We start from the raw sequence: 17,006 nt of genomic DNA on the forward strand, positions 1-17,006 counted from the left end.
AAAAGAATATTAAAGAATAAATGGAGAGGTATAACATGTTTATGCATGGGAATACTCACTGTTATAAAGATGTCACTTCTTGCCCAGCCAGTGTGGCTCAGTGGTTGAGCATTGACCTATGAACAGGAGGTCATGGTTTGATTCCTGGTCTGGGCACATGCCCCGGGCTGCTGTGGACTCAATCCCCAGTAGTGGGCGTGCAGGAGGCAGCCGATCAATTATTCTCATCATTGATGTTTGTCTCTCTCTCTCTCTCTCTCTCTCTCCCCCCTCCCTTCCTCTCTGAAATAAATAAAAATATATTTAAAACCTCACTGCAAAAATAAAAAGATAACTTAGAAAAGGAAAATTACATACAAAAGAAAAATCACATATGATATATATATATATATATATATATATATATATATATATATATATACTGTTTAAATGCAGGAATCTGTAGTAACAGAAGGGTTAAACACAAATTGTGCCCAAACTGAGTTTGAAGGAGCTCAAACCATTCTGAACCACCAGGAACTTCCTCTACAAATATTTGTATGTAGCTGAGTCTAAGGGTGTTGGAGACTGACTGCATAAATAGAGTCCAAAATTAGCTTTTATAGAGAATACAATATTTATAAAGACTAAGTGATAAAAATCTGCTAATTTGAACCATATTCCAGAGTAGTCACAGGACTTATTTCAACTTTGACCATTGAAAGTTTTTTCCAGGAAGAGTATTTTGTAATTCATATTGTTCAGAGTTGCCTGTGCATGATGATGATGATATAATATGATCAATTTTCTAGTTGTCTTATTGTTGTTTGGAAACTTTTTACAGACAACACACCTCTTTGTTCTTTGTACCCATAATAGATTGCTTATACTGACCTGCTCTTTTTTTTTTTTAGATTTTTTAAATGTTTTTTTTTTAAATGTATTTCAAAAAGGAAGGGAGAGATAGAAATACCAATGATGAGAGAGAATCATTGATTGGCTGCCTCCTGCACGCCCCTCTACTGGCAATCGAGCTGGCGACCCAGGCATGTGCCCTGACAGGGAATTGAACCGTGACCTCCTGGTTCATGGGTTGATGCTCAACCACTGAGCAACACTGTCCTGGCTATACTGATAGGTCCTAACTTTTCTTGGAAAAAGTGGTTCTCAAAGTGTGCCTCCCCAGCCAGCAGCTTCAGTGTCCCTAGTTCCCAGTTCCACCCTGGACCTACTAAATCAGCAACTCTGGGAGTGGAGGCCAGAAATCTGTGTTTTAATAACACCCCGCCCCCCCCCCCCCCCCCCCCCGCCCCCCGATGATTCTGATGCCTGCTCAAGTTCAGAACCACTGTCTGAGAATTTGGAACCTGCCATAGCTAGGACTGGAGTCTAGGTCATTGGTGAATCCAGTGCTGTGATAAGATAGTGAAAGGCAGGAAAAGTGGCCACAGGCTCTAGGCCAGGGGTGGGCAAACTTTTTGACTCCAGGGCCACAATGGGTTCTTAAACTGGACCGGAGGGCCGGAACAAAAGCATGGATGGAGTGTTTGTGTGAACTAATATAAATTCAAAGTAAACATCATTACATAAAAGGGTACGGTCTTTTTTTTTTTTTTAGTTTTATTCATTTCAAACAGGCCGGATCCAGCCCGCGGGCCGTAGTTTGCCCACGGCTGCTCTAGGCTCTGGCAGACTGGACATCAGTTTCTCCTGTCACCAGTGGAGCAAAGTGTCCCTGGCTAGCAGAGAGAATGTCTTACCTTCTCATCCCCCCAACAGTCTCCAGGGTATAACCGCTGAGTCCAAGGAAGGAGGACTCCTGGAGACTGTGGTTGCTGAGTGATGGGCTTTAATTTGGCTTGTTCTTTTCTTTAGGGGTTTCCACTGCTGCAGCACATAGTACCTGCTCATGCTCCTTGGGCTGCTCCCCACATAAATGCACCTCCCGTAATGGCAGCCCACGTCCTGTGATTCAGCCTCTGCAAAGGAGGATCAGGCACCCAATGTGCTATTAATAGAGTTTTCCATTTCAACATTATTTGAAAGAAGCTTTTCTCTGCTTCATTCATCAGATATTAACACTCCACTAAATGCCAAGGAATTGTGCAGCGTGGGCTGGAGCTACAGTGGTAAACTGACAAGGTCTCTGCTCCCAAAATGCTTTCTCTAGTAGGAGAGAAGGGGATTTTTAAAAAATAGATACAAATTGTACTGTGATCATGATGTCTAACTGCTCCCTTCAGAAGCCCATGTGCCCCACTCCCCCACTCGTTTCACCTACTTAACAGTCTCTAAAGATGGAATTTCCAAAACTTAATGGATTTAAAAAAAAATTTTTTTCTATAGCCTCAGGAACCTGCTTTTAGGCTTGAGATCATCACTGACCTCAAAGAATCATCTAGAAATTGACATCTAGGAACATCTAATGTTTCTGGAACATTTTATGAGAGAGATAGGATGGTTATAATAATGATAACTGCTTTGATAGGCATCCCCTTTGGACCAGTCACTCTTGGGAATCCCTCTGAAAGGGATAATGTAGTCTTTAGAAAAGAGCTGTGCCACTGAAGTCAGTTATTGCAGTTTTGTATATTCAATAAGTACATTCAATACTCAGTCATTATTTGCTAATGTGAGCAAATTATTTGAGCTCATTGGGTGTGGTGGGTCAAATGGGATGGTAATCTGTACCTGAAAAAGTCTGTGAGGACTACATGTCTGTGAATAGTTGTCTAGCACTAGGCCTGACACAGAGCAGGTGTCCATTTCACCTCCTCCTTCTGATCATATTGCATTTTATTATATATCTGAATATATACATACGAGAATTTATATGGTTGCTTTATATTCCCACCACTCCTCTCTCAGAGGACTGAATTTGCTCAGACTGTTGCTGACCCTTCTCTGCCCCTAGCATTCTGAATGGTAGCATTCAGGTATTGAACTGTCCTGACTTTGATCAGGTTAGGACTGGAGGGAGAAAGCCACCATCAATTCTTCCTTAGTTTTCTGCATCTACCTCCTGATCTTCATGGCTCAGCCCTATCCATTCTGGGCAGTGGTCAGAGAGAGCACATTTCATTCATTCATTCATTCATTCATTCATTCATTTTAAAATAATTCTTTATTGTTGAACATATTACATATGTCCCCTCCCTGCCCTCCCATTGACTCCCTCCAGAGAGCACATTTTAGAACATAAGTGTGACCATGAACTCCCCCAGTTACGTTTGGTATCTTCTTAGGCTCCCAAATCCTCCACATGGCTTACAGGGCCCTGCACGGTGTGGCTCCTGCCCACCTTTCCTGCCAGATGTCTGTGCCCCACGTCCTGGCCTTTGGTTCCCTGAGTGCGCAGTAGCTGCCTCCTCTCCCTGAAATCCTTGCCCCTGCTTCCTCCTCTTTCTAGGTTTCAGCTTAAATGTGACTTCAGGGAAGTCGCAACCCACTGCTCTATCTACAACAGGTGGCCCCATAGTTTTCTACCACATGTCCATCTGTGACTTATGTTTTAGCTCGTTTATACCAAGAGTCCGCACACTTTTCTCCTAGAGAGCCAAGTGGGGGCCATAGGTCTCTTGCCCTTGTAGTGTGAAAGCAGCCAGACAATACTTTTAGGAATGAGCACGACTGTGTTCCCATAAACCTTATTTCTGGATACTGAAAATTGAATTTTATACATTTTCATGTGTCACGAGCTATTCTTGTTTTAATGTTTTTCTCGAGTATTTGAAAATGTAAAAACCAGCCCTAGCTTGCAGGTTGTCCAGGGATGGCCCACGGACCGTAGTGTATTTGTAGTAGTTTATTATTTGCGGACCCGGACGGGTTGGGCCCAGGATTGTTTCCAGCAGCACTGAGCACCCGGCGCGCCCGGACCACGCAGCTTCTCCCACCCGGGGGCACCTCCCACGGCGCCAGACCTTTCCCAGGAGCCGGAGGCAGCACCAGCCGCGCGGAGTGGGCGGGGCGGGGCGGGGCGGGGCGGGGCCGAGCGCCAAGACGCGGGGCGGGGCCGAGCGAGGGGCGGGGCCTGCGAGCCCTGAGGCACGGGACTGGGCCGCTTGGAGTGGGCGGGGCCTGCGAGCGCCAAGATGCGGGGCGGGGCCGAGCGGAGGGGCGGGGCTTGGGAGCGCCGAGACGCGGGGCGGGGCCTGGGAAGGGGGCGGGCCGGGCGCCGGCTTCCGGAGGAAGAGCGCGGGAGCAAGATGGCCACTACCAAGCGTGTGCTGTACGTGGGTGAGCAGCCGCGGGCACCCGGCGGGGTCTGGGCGCGGGCCCAGACGCGGGGGGCGGCGAGGAGCTGTCTAGGAGGGATCTATGGCGGTACTGCTTTGCTTCAGGTGTTAGCCCGAGACGTAAAGACCTTTCTGGTTCCCTTCCAAGCCCGCCAACCCCTAACAGGAACCCCTCTACCTTCTGGACCCGGAGGTTTGGTAGAGGAATATTATGGGCCTCCAGATGCTCGCGCCCATTCATTTGACCAACTCTCGCTTGCAACGGGGGCTCAACCCAGGCCCCCAAGGAAGGGGTCCTCAGACTAGCCAGGTAGAAGTGAGAATAACTTCAGTAGCACAGTTTGATGGGTGCTTTGGTGGGGACGGACATCGATGACATGGGTCTGGGTACGGGGAGCAATGATCCCTCCGTCTGGAGAGGTGAGAGCAAACTTTCAAGATGCCGTGATGCTGGCGCTGATGATCCGGTTTCAGCCAGACGGTCAAAATAGGGGCAAGTGTATTTACTGAAAGGGAGCAGCAAGAGCAAAAGCCCAAAAGTGTGAAATAGCCTTACACTTGTGAGCAGGTGGGTCATTTTAGGGAACCCAGAGAGGAACCCAGAGAGTTGGGGAAGCAGAGAGGGAAGAGCTGAAGAGGTGGGGAGGGCTCCAGTTATGAAAAGCCTGCTGAAGAGTTTGTACTTTATCCTGAGGACAGTAGGAAACCTTTGGAGGAGTTTAAGCAGGGAAGCAATGGGTTAAAATCTGCACATTCCCAGGATCTGTCCAGTTAGCTCTGTGGAGGAGAGGAAAATCAATTAAGACGCTATTGCAATAATTCTGGGACTCGGTGAGGGCCTGCAAGAAGGGTGAAGAGAGCAGTGTGATTTATAAGTGTGGGTGACGGAGCAGTTGAAAGGAGTACTTATGTACCCGAAGGACTGGATGCTACCTGGGCTGCAGGGACTTCTCAAGAGAATAAAGTTCAGTGGCTCAGAAGGCCCTTGGCTTCTTTGCAGGTGGACTTGCAGAGGAGGTGGATGACAAAGTTCTTCATGCAGCTTTTATCCCTTTTGGAGATATCACAGATATTCAGATTCCTCTGGATTATGAAACAGGTGAGTCCTTTTAGTGTCTCTTATGGTCAGAATCCTACTGAGAAAATAACTTAAAAAAATTTTTTTTAAGTCCTGTCACAGTATATGATATGGTTGGTATGTAGGAAAGTTCTGGAGGGTGCCTCAGTAGGGTAGCATGGCAGTGATCTTGATGCAGAAGGAATGTTCTGAGGCTTGTGGTTGTGAACTGTAACATAACTCTGCAGAGTCCCATCTATTGGATTTGAGATAAAACAATTTTCAGTAGCCCAGTAGGAAGATAGATTTTGAGCTACATGGGCTCAAAGTGGACCTGAATGTTGTTTCAAAATATCTACTGGGGACCCCGCCACAGCTGCTCCCATCTTGGCAGCTGTGCTATAAACAGGGCATCCTTGCCCTAACAATGGGGGCCTAGCCTCTGTGCACCTGGGTAAGTTTTCCTTCAATAGATATCGCAGTTACAGTTCAGTTTTCTATTTTGAAGATTGGAGTTTTAGGCCAGCTCTGTCATCGACCCTGCATGGTTGTTAAGCAAGGTCTTTAAATTCTCTGGGCCTGGGATCTTTAACTGTAAAAAACAATAAGGCTCTATTGATTCTCTAAAGTTAGTTGGTCAATTAAATTTACCCTGCTATGCTTGGCCTTTCTAGATAGATCAGCATTTTCCTGAGGATAAAGTATGAGTGTCCTTATCCAGGTTCATGCTTTATGTACAGTTGATGCTCAAAATATATAGTTGGAATGAATAGTTTACTAGTAAATGGCTTCATTTTTCTAGTTGCCTTGCATGCAAAGGTTAAGGTTTTAATTTGTCTTTGGTAGAAAAATTGGAATACTTATTTTAAAGATTAAAAGTATAGTTCATTATTGAGCCATGTTCACTAAAAAAGCAACGTGTAATATAGCTTGAAATGTTTAAACTAGGAAAAATTAAAGAATGAGATTTCTTCTTCTGAAATAGGGATCTGGGGGAATTTCTAATGTCTGGATATGGCTTGTAACTGGCTTCACTTTCCTCGTGATCATCTTCCCCTTGCCCTAAAGGGTAATTACTTGTTTTTGTTTTCCCTTTTTTCAGAAAAGCACCGAGGATTTGCTTTTGTTGAATTTGAGTTGGCAGAGGTGAGAAAATTCCGTTAACCATGTTTCATCTTCGTGTTATTACTGATTACAGAGGGAGCTGTGCTCCTTTTGGTTAGGTTTCTGGGCCTCGTGCTGATGCTTCCAGAGGACAGAAGTGCTGTTTGAAGAAACACTTCCCTCACTTAGTCAAATCGTAGACTGTGGTTAACAGGGCACACCAGCCAGCTCCCCCTCTTGCTCTGCAGAGCTCCTGCAGCCCCGCTCATTGGGCCTCCTCGCCTGGCAGCGCTGTGGTTATTTCTTATGCCTTCCACCAGATGGCAAATGGCTGCACCACCAGCACCAGAGTCAGCCAGGAAGCGCTCTTTGTCAGACACACATGCCACCTAGGCAGGGACTAGAGGGGTGACTTTTTCCTGTTGTGATTTTTTGTGGGGGTTATTTTTGCTACTGAGTATATGTTTAGACACCACAAGAAGCTAAACTTGTACTTTGTCTTTTCTTGACAGGATGCTGCAGCAGCCATCGACAACATGGTATGGCCGGGAGTCTTCACTCTTACTGAAGTTGGTTTTGGTGGCACAGAGGGCTCCTTGTTTATATATTGGTTTGCTGAATCTCCAAAGTTATAAGGTTGCATGAGGAAGTAAAAACTGTCGTCATATGAAAATATTCGCTGTGAATTAATCACTTACAAGGTTAATCCTCACTCAAATATCTTCCCCATTAACAATAACATAAATACTAATCATCCTTATTGGCCGATCTCTTACCGACTACCCCATGTCCAGGGTAATAAATTGCAAACACTACGCAATCTGACTGCACAGTGAAGTTGCATATTTTGCAAAAGAGGCAGGATTCCATGAAGCGTTAGACCAGTTAACAATTGATCGGAGAAATTCAATCAGGATAATAATGGGGTGTGCTGCTGATGCAAATGATTTGAATGTCCTGGAGCGGTCCTTGGGGAAAATGATGAAGTTCTTGAGTTTCTGTGCGCTCTTTGAGATCCCTGTGCTTTTAATGTCAGATACGCAGTGCAGAGGTGTCCTATCATCCTGTGGTTTAGAATTTTGTTGGAAAATATACTGCAAATTAATCAGCACCCGCTGCATATGTGTTCTGCAAATCCGTGCATAGTTAAACCTGAATTTGAACTATAAGAAATTTATTTTCATTATTTTTAGTTTCATCACAGTAAAGTCCGAGTCACACCTTTTTTTCTTTTTATGATAAAAATTTTCTTCACTGCTCTAAATGGACTCACATTAAGTGTCCTTTCCTGGTACCAGTTATCTTTGGATAGTAAGGTTCTCCTTTATTCCTGGTCTCTGTTACCCGTTTGCCGAACATATTCCTCAATTATCAGAGAGAGATCATTTCTCCCCATTTCAAAGCTGATCTTGCCTTTTGAAGGTGAACTCAGGTACTTAGAAACCGCATTTACCCTCATAACGCTGAGCCCGGAGTTACTGTTGGTAGCACAGTTCTTTGCTGGCGTTTCAAGGAAGGTGTGGGCTGGCTCCAGGGAGACATCTCCCTGCAACCCAAGGGCTGCTTTGTGGTGGGTGCAGAGCTTGCTGGTAGGAGCTCAGGGGTTCGGGGAGAACAAATTGGAGCATGCCTCAAAGATCTGAAGATGCACATGGAAAACCTGTCTGACTCTTTTACCTTAACAGAGTTTAAGCAGCTGAATTTTCCATCTTTTCAGAATGAATCTGAACTCTTTGGACGGACGATTCGCGTCAATTTGGCCAAACCAATGAGGATTAAGGAAGGCTCTTCCAGACCAGGTGAGGGGGCCACCACAGGTTCCCCATCATGTCCTCCAGTGTGGCCCTAGTTGCGTTTTTATCCCTGTTACCTGGAAATGGGTGCTGAGTGCACTTCTGGTGAACAGGAGTAGCTGAAGGGCATGCGCCACTTTTGTGGGGAATAAGAGTTTGAGCTTCTCAGGGTAATTGTTTCCATTATGGAGAAACCCTGCCTGCTCCCTTCTCTTCCCCCGTTTTCTTGTTCCTGGGGTGTTCCACCAAGGGCAGACCTGGCAAGACTACACTTTTCCCTTTGACATGGCTTTGTCCCTTAGCCCTGCTGAGCACTAGACCTCAGGGCTGACACTCCCAGTGGGAACTTGTCTTACCTTGGGAGTTCCCCAGGCGGAATCTGTGGCTGAGAGGGCCACAGAGTATGTTCCACTTCGCTGACCAAAGCAGCTACTTAGCAGTGGGCTCATAGCTGGGATCTCTTTTGTTGTTGTTGTTAATCCTCTCCCGAAGATATTTTCCATTGATTTTTGAGTGGAAGGGAGAGGGAGAGACAGAGAAAGAAACATCGATGTGAGAGAGGCACATTGGTTGCATGTGCCCCAATCAGGGTCAGGGATCAAGCCTGCAACCGAGGTACGTGCTCCTGACTGGAATCGAACCTGGGACCCTTCAGTCTATGAGCTGACACTCTACCCACGGAGCCAAACCGGCTAGGACGAGCTTGACTCTCTTGACATTTGTTTGATTCTTTCCCTTCAGTTTGGTCAGATGATGACTGGTTGAAGAAGTTCTCTGGGAAGACTCTGGAAGAGAATAAAGAGGAAGAGGGGTCGGAGCCCCCCAAAGCAGAAGCACAAGAGGTGAGAGGAAGGCGCGCTTCTGGAGGGGAGGCCGGTGCTTCCACAGGAGCCTTCTTTTAAAGTTTTACGGAAACTTGAAAATATATATTCACAAGTAGAGAGGATGAAAGGGACCTCTAGTACTTCGGTGAAGGCACTATTGAGGGAACTAACGAGAGAGGCTTTAAGCCTCATCCTTGTGCTCTGGGCAATGAACTTGTCAGCTTCTTAGCTAGTTTAGGTACTGATTTGTGATTGGCAGCTGACGAGGAGGAAGGCCCCCCTCCCCCCCGTGAGGAAGGGTAGTGAGTGCTCCTCCTGGTCAGCCCTCCTCCTTCAACGGGTCCACGGTATTCCTGGTCCTGTCCTGACACAGGAGAGTGAGGATGGTAGTGGTACCACCTTCACAGGTCTGAGGCTCTCGCTCCCTCAGAGACCCGCCGAGGCACTTGCATACCTCTCTCTCAGCATACCTCTCTCTGATCATTGCTTCTCAGGCCTTTCCTCCCTCGTGAATGTTGCTTCTTTCTTGGCTCATGGCATCACTCTCTTCTTTCGGCCAAAATAGTGGCAGCCAGTCTGATTTTCGAAGCCTCTCTGGTGCTGCTGACTCCCCGGTCTGTTTCTAGTGTTGAGCTTTAGACATTGTGCTTCAAAGCGCACAGGCAGCTTCAGATTGCCAGAACAGGTGCTCTCCCTTCTCTATCCTGTTCTTCCTGTATTCTCAAGCTTGTTAACGTGCCACCATCCATCCACACGTTGACCCAGGCCAGAAGTTTGGATACAAAGCAGAGCATATGAATGGCCCTCGCAGCCAGTGCAATACCCGTAGATCATCTAGACCCCTCTTTAAAATAGAGACAACATATCATCACATTCTGCTAGTTTTTCTCTTACGTCTCCCTTGAATCCCCCTCCCTGATTGTTCCATCGTCCTGATTTAGCCTCTCATCTCATTTGGATAATTACAGCAGCTCCCTAACTACTCTCTGGCTAGAATCCTGCTCTCCTCCAGTCTTTCCTAAAGACGGCTAGAATGATCTTTTTAAAGCACAAGACCCATCATCTAACTCTCCTACTGATATCTTTTCTGACTCCCCATCATCTGTCCCTCGAGGTAAAGGCCAAGAGGGACTCTCCAAGTTCTTGCCCCTGCCCCTGCCCCCTCCCCTCTCCACACTGCAGTCCCCACATGGTAACACCAGGCTTTGTATTTCCCTCTATGTCTCTGCTTTTGTACAGGCTACTCAAGTGCTTGTTGCCTTTCTCTTTCTAAGCAGCAAACTCTGTGAGGATAGGGGCCTTGTATTATGCATCTTGTTAATAACTACATCAGGTGGGGTGATGTGATTCAGAGCATGGACTGGGCGGGTTGTGTGAGTGCTTCGGTTTGAATTCCAGCTGTACTGCTTACCACCTCTGTGATCTTGGGCAAGTGACTGAACTTCAGTGTGCCTCGGTTTCCCCATCTATAAAATGGGGATAGTAGTGGTCCCGACCTAGGGTGGTTCTGAGTATTAAATGAGCTGATATACATAAGACGTTTAGAATAGTATTCTGTACGTGGCAAGTGAGTATGTGAGTATTTGCCGCTACTGCTGTTAGCAGCAAATGATAGAAATAGTATCTTCAGTACATTTGTTAAACTGAACCACAGACACGTTATGAATCTTTGACTTCTCTCTTTGGAACAGATATGATGGCTGTGTTAAATGTCTCCTTGTCCTCTGCTTAGCTTTGTCTACTTGGGGATAAGGCAAGGCCCCCTCCACCTCTTCCATTGTCTCTGAGCACTTAGGCCCAAGCCAGAGGGCTGCCCTCCTTGCTTCCTCGGTAGCCAGCCTTTGGCTGCACATAACTAAGCATAGAAGGAGGGGATGGTGCTACATAAAAGGGTCTGTTTAACTGGAGTGAGGTGAGCGGGCTGGAGCTGGTGTTTGAAGGTGTTGAGAGTTGTGTTGGGCCAGAACAGTGTTATACGTGACTTCAGGGAGAGTGAAGCAGGCCTCTGTCTGAGGCCCAGTGTGATGAGATAACGTGCCTGTGGGCTGGAGGTCTGTCACTGATGTCCAGCTCCGTGCTGGCATGGCCTCTGCCTCCTGCAGCCCCAGCAGGGCCCAGGCCTCCCCTGTCGGCACCTCACTCCAGCCTGCACTCTGCACTTGGGTTCTGGGTGTGTATGCAGAAGACTTCTCGCTGCCCTGCTCAGGGAGTTCTCTCTAACCTAGTGGTTTCTTCTCCACCAGGGAGAGCCCACTGCCAAAAAGGCCCGGTCGAACCCTCAGGTGTACATGGACATCAAGATTGGGAACAAGCCAGCCGGCCGCATCCAGATACTCCTGCGCTCAGACGTCGTTCCCATGACGGCAGGTGAGCAGGCTCCGGTCGGGACTGTAGGAAGCTGCTGGCTGGGCAGTGAGCCTTCCCAAGGTTCTCTGGGGCCTCAGTTCGGGTGCCCTTGACATTGTTTCTGACCTGAGTAGTGGATCCGGAAATCTAGTAACAGATAGTGTGGGTAGCGTTTTTGAAGCTTTACAAGTGCTGGTTTACTCTTTTGTAATACTTTAAAAATATATATATAAGTAAACATAGCCCTGGCCAGGTTGCTCAGTTGGTTGGAGCATCGTCCCATACACCAAAAGGTGGTGGGTTCGAAGCCCAGTCAGGGCACATATGGGAGGCAACCTATCAGTGTTTCTCACATCGATGTGTGTGTTTTTTTCTCTCTCTCCTCTTTTCCTCTCTAAAACCAATGAAAACATATTTAAAAATGAAAATAAAATAAAATCATCTTTCCTATCTCTTTGTCTTCCTTGTATAGTTACCATAATTTTGGTTAGGTCTTAGGTTATTTTAACTATGTAAGTAAGCATCAAATGGTGATAACTTCTTTTATACATAGCATTTTGTTTTTCCCGGAATTCATAATTGTCTTGCTTTCTCATTTGCTTAGTCTTCTATGCATTTCTTCCTGATTCTGTCCCAGATTCTCCTGCCTTTATAAATCGCTCATCATGTTCAAACACATCAGATACTCTGTCAATTTCGCTTTCTTGTAGTAGCTCCGCCTTGAGCCTTGTGGCTGCTTTAGCCTGGATGGGCTGCTTTCCAGGCCTTCTCACTGCTATTGTCCTGGGATCTCTCATCTCTTATGTTGCCACCTCAGTTGTCTTCTTCTTTGGTTATTCCCTCGTCTCAGTAGAGGACATACTTTGCAGCTTCTGCAGAAAAGCACTTGGGAGGTAACTTCTTGGAGACTGACATCTGAAAAAATGTGCCTTCCCACTTGATTGATAGGTAGGTGTAGGATTCTAGAGAAGGCTAATGCCATTCTGACGCTTGGTCCTTTGTACAAACCTCTTTCTTTTTTCTATCTAGAGCTATGCTGTTCAATATGGAGGCCGCTAGCCACATGTGACCATTTAAATTAAATTACACTAGCCAAGTGCTGAAGAACTGTTCGATAATGCTGGTCTAGCGCCTTGGAGGGTCTGTTTATCCCGTACTCAGAAACCGTGTGCTTTCGGATTTATTTCCTTTTATCTGTCATGCTGACTTTTTGTGGGTCCTACTGTATTAGGTTTCTTTTGCTGCTGCAACAACTTAGCACAGACTTAGCAGCTTACAAGAACACCAAAGTATTGCCTTGCAGAATCCGGCGTGGGTCTCATTGGGCTAAATGAAGGTGGCAGCCAGGCTGCTGCCTTCCTTACTGAAGTCTTAGGGGAGGAGCTGTTCCCAGGGACATCAGGTTGTTGGCAGAATTTAGTGTCCTGCGTCTGGAGGACGGAGGTGCCCATTTCCCAGCGGGCTGTCGCTGGGGCTGTTCTGGCTTCTAGAGGCTGGCGGCCCCTTGCTCCACCTTCAGAGCCAGCCGTGGCGGATCAGTCTCATGTTGAGCTTTTGGTGTTTCTTTCTTCGTGACTTCAGCTGGGAAAGCTTCGGTTATAGGCTCATGATTTATTAGGCCCACCGGGCTGCTCTCCCACCTCACGGTCCATACCCTTAGTCCCATGCAGAGAGCCTCTGCCCCAGCATAGCTCAGGTTCCAGCGACTGGGGCACGGGCACCCTTGGGGAGAATTGTTCTGCATCCCACACTTACCAGTCAGCACAGTCTGTTTTATCCTTTGGCTTGGGAATATTTCCTCGAATTATTTTCTTTGCTTTTGTCCCCTCTGGTTTCTCTCACTTCTCTCTGTAACTTTCTAAATGTTCTTTTTTATAGCACCCTGTGGTTATGTCATGCATGTTATAAGTTTCGGGTTTACGATTCTATAATACATCTGTATATTGCGTTGTGTGCTCCCCACCCCAAGTCAGGTCTCCTTCCATCACCATTTTTATGCCCCCGTTTATGCTGTTCATCCTCACCCGACCCCTCTCACCCTCTGGTAACCCTAACTGTTATCTGTGTCTGTGAGTTTGTTTTGTTTTTATGTTTGTTGCTTTTTTATATCCCACATATGAGTTAAAATCAAATGGTTCTTGCCTTTTCTAACTTATTTCACTTAGCGTGATACTTTCAAGATCTATCCATGTTGTCACAAATGGCAATATTTCATCATTTTTTATGGCCACATCTTTATCTAGTCATCTATCAAAAGATACTTAGGTTGTTTCCAGGTCTTGGCTATTTAAACAGGCTTTTAACCAGACTTACTGTTTGTTACATCTACCTTTGCCCTCTTATCTGAGCTTTTGGTGTTTGTGCAACATAAACTGAGTTGCTTCTTGGCTTGACCAGCTTAAGATTCAACTTTTTTAGGTCTGTTATACCAGTTATGACTCTTCTTTTTGTTTTTAAGTTTTCAAAATTTTTTGTTGCTGTTGTCTCCTTTTTTCCCCTTCACTTTATCCATTTTTATCCATTTTTTAAGTATATAATTCAGTGGCATTAATTGTATTCACAGTGTGTACAACCATCACCAGTATCTATTTTCAATTTTTTTATTACCCCAAACAGAAACTCTGTACCCACTGGACAGTAACTCTCTATGCACTTCTCCCCCCAGCTCCTGGAAACCTAATCTACTTTCTTTCTGCATTTGCCTACCTGAGATATTTTATATAAATGAATCATATAGTAGTTGTCCTTTATGTCTGGCTTATTTCACTGAGCATAACATTTTAAAATGTCATCTGGGTCATAGCACAGATCAATACTTCATTCATTTTTATGACCAAACAATATTCCATCGTGTGGATAGACCACATTCTGTTTATCCATTCATTTGCTGATGGACACTTGAACATTGCTTTCACTTTCTGGCTATTGTGAATAATGCTGGTATAAACATTCATAATAACATACGTGTTTAAATCCTTGTTTTCCGTTCTTTTGGGTATACACTTAAGAGTAGAAATGCTGGGTCATAAGGTAATATTATGTTTAACTTTTTGAGGAACTTCAAGCTATCTTCTGTAGCAGCTGCACCACTTACATTTCGCCAGCAGTGTATAAGCGTTCCAATTCCCCCACATCCTCGCCAGCATTTGTTATTTTTGTTTATCACAGCCATCCTAGTAGATGTAAAATGGGGTCTCATTATGGTTTTGTTTTTTGTTTGTAATCTTCAACCGAGGATATTTTCCCATTGATTTTAGAGAGAGTGGAAGAAAGAGGGAAAGACAGAGAAACATCAATGTGAGAGAAACACATCGATTGGTTGCCTCCTGCATGCACCCTGACCAGGGCCTGGGCCAGGGAGGAGCCTGCAGCCGAGGTACATGCCCTTGACTGGAATTGAACCCAGGACCCTTCTGTCCATAGGCCGACTCTCTATCCACTGAAGCAAACTGGCTAGGGTTCATTATGGTTTTTAAAATATATATATTTTTAAAAATTATATTGTATGGCCCAACCAGCATAGCACAGTGGTTGAGTGTTGACCTGTGAACTAGGAGGTCACAGTTCGATACCCGGTCAGGGCACATGCTCAGGTTGCGGGCTCGATCCAGGAGGCAGCCAATCAATGATTCTCTCTCATCATTGACGTTTCTATCTCTCTCTCCCTCTCCCTTCCTCTCTGAAATCAATAAAAATATATATTTTAAAAAATTGTATTGTATGACTCTGTTGGAATAAAGACAGATATAATAATAATATTATATATATATTGATGGATTTCAGAGAGGAGTGGAAAGGGAGAGATAGAAACATCAATGAATAGAGAGAATCATTGATGGGCTGCCTTCTGCACATCACCTACTGGGCCTGCAACCTGGGCATGTGTCCTGACTGGGAATCGAACCATGACCTCCTGGTTCATATGCCAATGTTCAACCACCGAGCCACGCCGGCCAGGCAATCTCATTATGGTTTTGATCTACATTTCCCTGATGACTAATGTTGAGCATCTTTTCATGTGCTTTATTGGTTATTTGTCTATCTTCTTTGGAGAAATGTCTATTCCAGTCTTTTGTTGAGTTGTAGGAATTAGTTACATATACTGAATATTAAACCCCTTATCAGATATGATTTGCAAATATTTTCTCCCATTCTATGAATGACCTTTTCACTCTTAAGAGTGTCCTTTGATGCATATAAGTTTTTAATTTTGATGAGGTCTAATTTATATATTTTTTCTTTTATCAATGCTTTTGGTGTCGTATTTAAGAAACAATTGCCAAATCCAAAGTCACAAAGATTTGCCCCTCTGTTTTCTTCTAAGATCCTGTTTGGTTTTTCTTTTAAAAAAATTACTTTGACAACGGTTTAGAGTGGAGTGGAGCTAGAATTCATGTACTCCTCCCTCTCTGGTAGAATCCCCTGTAGTCCTTTAAGATGTTAGTATCACAAAACAGAGTGGAAATTTTTAAAAATAGAGTTTTCAGTCTAGTTACAGGGAGGTTTTGTTTGCTTGTGTTTTAATCTGAGCACCTTTTCCTGTCTCAACCCCAGAGAATTTCCGTTGCCTGTGCACCCACGAGAAGGGCTTTGGCTTCAAGGGGAGCAGCTTCCACCGCATCATCCCCCAGTTCATGTGCCAGGGTGGCGATTTCACCAACCACAACGGCACCGGGGGCAAGTCCATCTACGGGAGGAAGTTCGATGATGAGAACTTCATCCTCAAGCACACGGGACCAGGTGGGACCTGATTAGGGGCTGTGCTGAGGGGCCCGGGCCTGGCAGGATGCCTGTGCGGGATGGGATGTCGCTGTGGTTCTGGTCAGGGGTCGGGGCTGGAGGAGACCCTGCTAGTGAATAGGGGAAAGGGTTCGCCTGGCTAGAGCGGGCCTTCTTTCACCACAGTGTCTGGAAAGCGGCTGACACATCAGAAACACACAATCAATACTTGAATATTTAAAACATTCGCAGGCTGGTCTGTTAGATGTGCAACACCCTGCTCTGCATTAAGAGTGGGGTGGGACAAGGTCCATCCACAGGGGCACCGTGCCGAGGCCCAGCGGGCAGAGCGGCTTTCTCACCACCACGCACCAGCTGCAGCGCCTGGTGCCACACGCCCTCAGCCCACCAACCTGGGCCTCTTAGACACACTCAGATGGCCCCTCCTCCAGGGAGCCTTCCATGACAGTGCACCAGCATACGTCACACACGCGTGCACATGCACACACACACGGTCCCCATGTGGCTGCCTCTGCGTCCGGTCCCTGCACAGGTGTCTGTGTCCCCGGCCTCACTCTGTCATGGCTGTCGGCACAGCTCTCTTTTCGTGACGCTTTTCCACTAGACTGAGCTCCCCCGGAGCTGGGACCGTGCCCCCAGGCTCAGCACAGGCCTGGTTACAAAGTAGACAGGAAGTGTTTGTTGAGTGAATGGAGGGTTAAATCCGTATAAAGTGGTTGAAACCCTGCTCACCGTTGCACTGCCGTCAGTTGAGGGGAAGAAAGACATCGCATGGTCTGTCCGTCCCAGCGTGGGCCTGGCTGAGGGAGCCGGGTGGAGGGACTGACTGCTCGTTCCCCCCCAGGCCTGCTCTCCATGGCCAACTCCGGCCCGAACACCAACGGCTCCCAGTTCTTCCTGACGTGTGACAAGACGGACTGGCTGG

General features: G+C 46.2%; 1 protein-coding gene across 2 annotated transcripts in view; it reads left to right on the forward strand.

The window, feature by feature from the left end:
• Positions 1–4,153: 4,153 nt before the first annotated feature.
• The window catches only part of LOC139001736 (peptidyl-prolyl cis-trans isomerase E), a 13,918-nt gene continuing 1,065 nt past the window's right edge, over positions 4,154–17,006 (forward strand). The window contains exons 1-9 of one of the 2 annotated variants that reach the window (XM_070403258.1): positions 4,154–4,218; positions 5,218–5,316; positions 6,377–6,420; positions 6,891–6,917; positions 8,096–8,177; positions 8,913–9,013; positions 11,239–11,362; positions 15,896–16,081; positions 16,926–17,006. The exon at positions 16,926–17,006 is cut by the window's right edge and continues 62 nt beyond it. In XM_070403258.1, the coding sequence (XP_070259359.1) occupies positions 4,188–4,218; positions 5,218–5,316; positions 6,377–6,420; positions 6,891–6,917; positions 8,096–8,177; positions 8,913–9,013; positions 11,239–11,362; positions 15,896–16,081; positions 16,926–17,006 (775 nt within the window). In that variant the 5' untranslated portion in view covers positions 4,154–4,187. Of the gene's footprint in view, positions 4,219–4,586; positions 4,638–5,217; positions 5,317–6,376; positions 6,421–6,890; positions 6,918–8,095; positions 8,178–8,912; positions 9,014–11,238; positions 11,363–15,895; positions 16,082–16,925 lie in introns of those variants that run through there. The other variant, XM_070403257.1, reaches the window with a different exon arrangement.

This window comes from Myotis yumanensis, unplaced genomic scaffold, assembly GCF_028538775.1.
Source record: "Myotis yumanensis isolate MYYU_CA2020_CCGP unplaced genomic scaffold, mMyoYum1.0.hap1 SCAF_2, whole genome shotgun sequence".
Taxonomy (NCBI): domain Eukaryota; kingdom Metazoa; phylum Chordata; class Mammalia; order Chiroptera; family Vespertilionidae; genus Myotis; species Myotis yumanensis.